The sequence below is a fragment of the Priapulus caudatus genome, unplaced genomic scaffold (assembly GCF_000485595.1).
Source record: "Priapulus caudatus unplaced genomic scaffold, Priapulus_caudatus-5.0.1 Scaffold12, whole genome shotgun sequence".
Lineage (NCBI taxonomy): Eukaryota > Metazoa > Priapulida > Priapulimorpha > Priapulimorphida > Priapulidae > Priapulus > Priapulus caudatus.
Window position 1 is genome coordinate 71,845 of NW_014577073.1, and position 6,163 is coordinate 78,007.

The window sequence follows — 6,163 nt, forward strand, 5'->3', positions numbered from 1 at the left end:
CTCTAACTCTCTCTGCTCTCTACATCTCGCTAACTCTCTCTGCTCTCTACATCTCGCTAACTCTCTCTGCTTTCTACATCTCTCTATCTCTTGCTGCCCTCTCTCTTTATAGCATTCATTATTTGCATGTTAACTCTCTCTATCTAACCTATCCCGCCACTCTCTCTCTCTCTCACTCTAGCGCGTGCTCTCCCAGACTCATACACACTTTCATGCACACTACCACTCTCCCTCGTTCTCTCTCTCGTGCACGGATTCTCTCCCCCTGTGTTGTACTCACTCTTGCTCACCTAAGCTAAGCTAACCTATGCTTGCCTATTGCAATCTCTCCCCCTAACATAACTCTTCCCTCCCCCTCCTCCCATCCCGACCTTTGACTGGACCCTCCTTCCCCCTCCCCTGTGCCCACTCCACCCCGTCCACCTCCCCCTTCACTACTCCCTCTTACACTCACGATCATGCTTCCGTTCACGCTCGCAGTCGTTCACCTGGAAAAGCTCCTAGAAACACTACTCTACATTCACACACATTTCCAAATAAAATACAAAACAAATTTCCATGAAACGAATCAACTTGCTTCCAAATCTACTACCATATGGTCACTAGTGAATCACTTCACTAATAGCCAACAACTGCCATCTAGTGGCGAGGTTTGCTGCAAATTACAACTTAACAATTTATGTGACGTTATTTTTGCTGCAAATTGCATACTTATGACAGAATAGTGGAATCTGAAGCGAGTCAATTGGCTAAATGCTTAATGCTAATGCAATGCTAAATGCTTTGGACAAATTGTTTAAATGCTAGTCAAGTGAGAAATTCTTCCCTGTAGGTTAATAAGTTCAATAGTGAGTTTCGAAGAAGTTTTGAATTATAAAAACGATTTGGAAGTTAGTAAATTGATTGATGACATGTAAATAAATTTAATAAGCCAATTTCGCATTTTGGAGAGCATTGCATTGGGGCATGTTTCGGTTATTGCATCAGAAAAAAGTCATCTCTGCCAATGTTGTACTTTTCTACTAATATCATTTTTGGTAGCAAATTGTAGTACAAGTTCTAGCTAATCTTTAAAAATACTACTTTTAAGAATAGACATGTCTCCAACAAATTTAATATAATGGAATTGTGACCTAAACATAGGCTAAGTTACGTAATAAACAGCAAGCCCTAACCTTTAGGGTACCCCAATCATATGCTGAAAATATACTGGACAAAGAAGCTAAATGACCTTTGAAGCCAAATTACTCTACGTATCGTAGCCAAATCACAGCTAATCTTCTTAGCAAGTGCCCTGAAACTTACTTGTAGCTAATTACATTTAATTGCAATGAGACCGGAGTTAGAATTTTGTAAAAGCATATTTATTTTATGATTGTCGAACGCTAGGACTTGGGAGCGAATTTATGTTAAGGAGCATGTGCAGTCTAAATGCGAAATTGGCTTATCGTCATTGATCAATCAGCAGACATTGATATATTTGCATCCACAATTACATGAAAATGGTACATTAAAATCGTCTACTTGCTGCCACTATCACTGCCACGAAAAACAAATTTCCTATCTTTGTCATTAAAAAGTCTAGTCAAATACTTCGAACATTGAACTGCTGACTTCTAAAAACGAACTCGATGAAAAACTACTCTGGATTCGATTAACAACATACAGATGGTAACAATTAAGGCAGTTTCACGTTAACATAGTGCATCGTCGCAATAATTAACAGTCCTGGCTTCAACGATTTCATACACTCACGCCTCCCGTCAGCTTGATGATGTGTCTATGTCTTCGCAAATGTCCTTTTACACGATGGGGTGGCTTGTGTGGGCGTATGCTGATCCGTGGCAGTGTTACGCAGCTTGTCAACAGAAGTGAGTCTGAAGTCCTGGATCCTTGCTCTGTAACAATAGTGAAGACCACACTGCAATGATTAAGTATAAGATTATTAATGTATAAGTTTAAGTGATTAAGGTAATGAACAAGTATATATATATACCCATCCTCTATCTCTCACTCTCTCACACAACAGGCTGCTCCTTACACTGATACATGCCCATGCCCACAACACACACTCTTCCCTAGGACACGTACAAAAATACTCACTGTAGAGTAGTGCTAGTCTCGACGATTAGCATCCATCGTGTTTGATTAGATGAAAAGACACCTTGGTCTAATCCCAGCCTCATGAGCCATCGACTTGGCATCAAATATCCCTCTTCTCTCTGAAAACAAATAAATTCAAAGTCAAAGCACACATAAAAATTTGGTTAAAAATAGACAAAAATTGGTTAGTTCAGTTTGGCCAACCTGATAACTGCTTATGTTAATCACTCAATTTCATACAAACATGTTCACAAAATATATTACCTGCAATTTTTAACATGTTTGAATTGATAGTAACAATTTTGTTAGGGCTGTAACATCCAGAAAACAGGTCATCATACCTATCATAGCTTCCTCTTCTCCTCCTCTTCTTCTTCTTGTTCATCTTCTTCTTCACTATTTTTCGTCGTCTTCTTCTTCCCCTTTCCCTAGTTGAGTTATATGCAACGCTATGTCCAATCATTTGTATGCTTTCACTATATTAGACATCTTCACCGTAACCCTGGCATGGGAGGCTGAACAGGTGTTATGCTTTGCCTAAGGGCAACCTGTAGCTAGGGCCGCAGAGGAAGCTTATCTCCTCACTAGTGACTTATGAAAGTCACTCCCTTCTCCAAGCGAACTGGAATAAAGTGCCTTGCTCATGGGCACAAGAGCAGTGATCAAGGTGGCACTCAGGCCCCAGACCTTTCAGCCTGAAGTCCTGAGCAACAACCACTTGACCACTGCTCCTCCCACCAGTGTCAGCCATCCAAGCGACTCTAGCATGGCTATGACACTCTGTCTCCAAAAGTAGATGTTGGTATGAAGTTTGCAGCTCATCACTGGATCATCTCTTTGCTGTCTTTGGTCTTTGTTGATGGATATCAGATGGAGGAAAGTATACATTCCGTGCTTGGTCAAACTAACAGGGAAACTTGTAGCTTGGGTGGAAGAGGAAGCTTACCTTCCCACTATGTACTTATGAAAGTCTCTCCCCTTTCATAATATATATATATATATCATATAATAGAATTGGGAATCAACTTGGCTGAGTGGTTTCGTCTGTGGGATAGCTAGGCAATCATGAGTTATGGCGAGTCATGAGGTTGCATGCAACTGGCATTTTTACTAGCAGTACTCTGTGTGCTCTTTAGATGCTCTGGGTGCTCCTTAGACTCTATGGGTGCTCCTTGACTGGTGATGGCATTTAGCATGGTGAGGTTCCTACTCCATAGCTGGTTTAAGGTGATGCTTCAATCCGTGAGTCGATAGATAGATCTGTCTTTACATGATGTCAGCTGGACAATGGTATGCGTTGCCTTCTGATAAGTGTAGATGCTCGAGTAGTGCTTCTACCCTGAAAAAAACGTCCATCAGTACCAATTCCAAAAGTAACAAACAAACGTACAGTTACAAGAGGTCTTAACAATATTAAGTCTTCTATGTGAGTTAAATTAATATTTATAATTATTGTTACTTTGTTCCAAAAATATACTAACTCATGAACCATGAAAAACAAAAAAAAACAAAGACAACCTGATCTTTCTATTCATCCTTTGATATCAGTCAGACAAGCTCACTTGAGATGGCTGTGGATGGCATATGAAGACATTCCAACAGCAACTGTAAATATTAAAAATTATTAAAGCTATATTTGTGAGATTCTTGCTCAGAAACACTCAATCCGAATAAAATACAGCGAAATATTGTCTCACCTCACGGCGGATATATCACTGATTACACTAACTTGAAAAACACTAAGACTTTATGTTAAGGGATTCAGTGGAGGAGTGGTGATTGTCTAGGGGGAGGGGGTGATTGTCCGGGGGGTAATTGTCTTCTATATCGACCACTGTTTAGACAATTCTACATGACCTTCCCTACTCGCGGAGCACAGTAGAGTGAAAAAGAATGTATAATACTTAGTGGTTATTTTATCATTTATGTTAGTATATTATAAGATGCATGGTTCAGGAAATGGAGAAAATTTCACAAACCAGGTTAACTGCATGGTACCTTGAGAAATTAATTTTAAAAGAATCATTTTAAACGTAATTTAATTAGTTTTCAAATCATAATTTGCTATTCTATGCATGATACCTACAGGCATTACAGCTGTTGAGTGAAAGTATGACAGTATAGAAATCTCTGCATCATACTTCACCCAGCTCATTGTAGGCAGATGAATTCTCCAGATGTCTCCAAAAATCTGTGCTCCGTCATAGCCTCCCGTCATGTTGTACACATCTGAAATTAAACGAGATCGAGCCCATTAGATGTGTGCGTGATGAGACGGATATACCACATGGATTGTTGTTTTACTACAGTTTCATGCATTTTTTTGCAACATGTAAAACTTAAACTCTCGCGTACTTACCATCTTTCACCTTCACACAGCTGTGACATCGCCTTGCCTGTGGGAAACTTGGATGTGAGACAAAATTAAATGACAGTCAAATGTTCCTGGGAAAGAACGCTGCTATACTATACAATGGTCTCTGAATCTAGGAATGAGATCTGAACCGGATTATTAGGCCATCTTTAAAAAATTATTTGTTTGCTGTCCTCCGACCGACCCACGAAAATAGCCGCGATGCCAAAAGTTTTTTTTTTCATTTTGGGTTCCTTTTTTTTTTTTAAACATTTTTCATAGTTAAGACTAAAACACAAAGCATGTGTGGCAAACATGAGGACAGACTTAAAATAACTATTATGCCTCACAAAAAAACCTACCTCCTACCCACTAAAAAAATCGTGGGTCGGGGGACAGCAAACATAGAATTTTTTAAGGATGGCCTTAGCTCTTGGTAATATGAACTGAGGTACGATGTGAAAGATTGCGCGCCTGCTATCTTCCGATTCGCGATTGATAATGGAATGTTCAAACGGTCCCACAAAACAAATGCACGTAGTTACATAATGCAAATATTTATAAAGTGATACCTATCTCGATATGTATACAAAGGTAACTAACCTAGCTAGTGAAAAGACAGCGTTCTGGTCTCGTGAGAGCAAAAATCACGCACTAGGTTTGTCGACATCTGTAAACAATCTAATTTTAAATGCAGATCGGTACACATATTGGTAGAAAGAATGTTTTGCAGGTGGTCTATGACATGTTAGCCTTACTATATACACTTGGTGTTATGGAAGGAGTACAGGTAAGTATCAGAACAATTGAGAAAATAAGAAAACGGTCGGTAAAAACATGAGAAATCCTCGCTTTAAAATAGAGGCTAGCACATCTACCACCAGCCACTCACTTAACCCCACCTGGCCCCTCCGCCGGCCGCTGCCTGCCGTTTCACCTATCCTCACCCACTCAACCAGTGATATGCCGCAAAAACTACAAAGCGTTTCGAAGCCATTCACCACAAGTACCTTGCCACCGCCGAACATGTATATCTTCGTCTCGTCAGCCACAATCTCATGACGATATCTAAAATTAGAGCAGAGTAGAGAGAACATCAGACACCTGTAACCTTCTCTTACGATTCCGTGAAGAGAAACATCTGTGTTAATGTAAGATAATCATTACTCGACTCATAATATTTGATCAGCATAGCACGTCAAGGATAGGCAGTGTCCTGATGTACATATTAGGAATTTAGGATGTTTATGAGTGTGCAGTTGTCACAAAAAGGTAGTGCCAATTATATAAATTGTGACAATGTGACAACAACCACTAAGAAAATATATTATAAATGTGTATTCTACATACCACAATGTGAAGCAACTTGCCAAGGCATGTCAACTCCAGTCTGACCCTTTTCCCTGACTTTTTCACAATGTTAAACCTCTATAACTGTTTGTAATGAAAGTGTCAATGACACTGTAGCTCACCTTGTGTGTGATAGAAGAGGGAGGGGTTTATATAAAGCAAGAATATATATGGGAGAACTCCCATTATATAGCATATCTCCCATTATATACTTTTGATAATAATTTTGATAATAAAATATTCCAGTCAAATTACTGTAACGAAGAATCTAAAACACATATTACGTATATAGGTATGACTGTAGAGTTGTTAACCAGTTAGACAAAATAAACGTAATAGCAGTGTTCGGAATTCGTG

The 6,163-nt window shown here is 39.3% G+C and overlaps 1 protein-coding gene across 2 annotated transcripts; it reads right to left on the reverse strand.

Annotated features, from left to right (window-relative positions):
* Window positions 1-445: 445 nt before the first annotated feature.
* On the reverse strand, window positions 446-5,880 carry LOC106807989 (kelch domain-containing protein 10-like). Of its 2 annotated transcripts, XR_001393737.1 has the most exons (7): window positions 5,807-5,880; window positions 5,467-5,524; window positions 4,190-4,332; window positions 3,622-3,708; window positions 2,445-3,442; window positions 2,104-2,222; window positions 446-1,898 (listed from the first exon to the last, which is right to left on the reverse strand). XR_001393737.1 is itself a non-coding variant. In XM_014810530.1 (3 exons), exons 1-3 carry the CDS (start codon window positions 5,551-5,553, stop codon window positions 3,652-3,654), a joined length of 405 nt encoding a protein of 134 aa, XP_014666016.1. In that variant the 5' UTR covers window positions 5,554-5,760; the 3' UTR covers window positions 3,481-3,651. The 2 variants fall into 2 exon arrangements, 1 of the variants encoding a protein (XP_014666016.1); XM_014810530.1 differs by lacking the exons at window positions 446-1,898; window positions 2,104-2,222; window positions 2,445-3,442; window positions 5,807-5,880 and having other exon boundaries at window positions 3,481-3,708; window positions 5,349-5,760.
* Window positions 5,881-6,163: the final 283 nt, after the last annotated feature.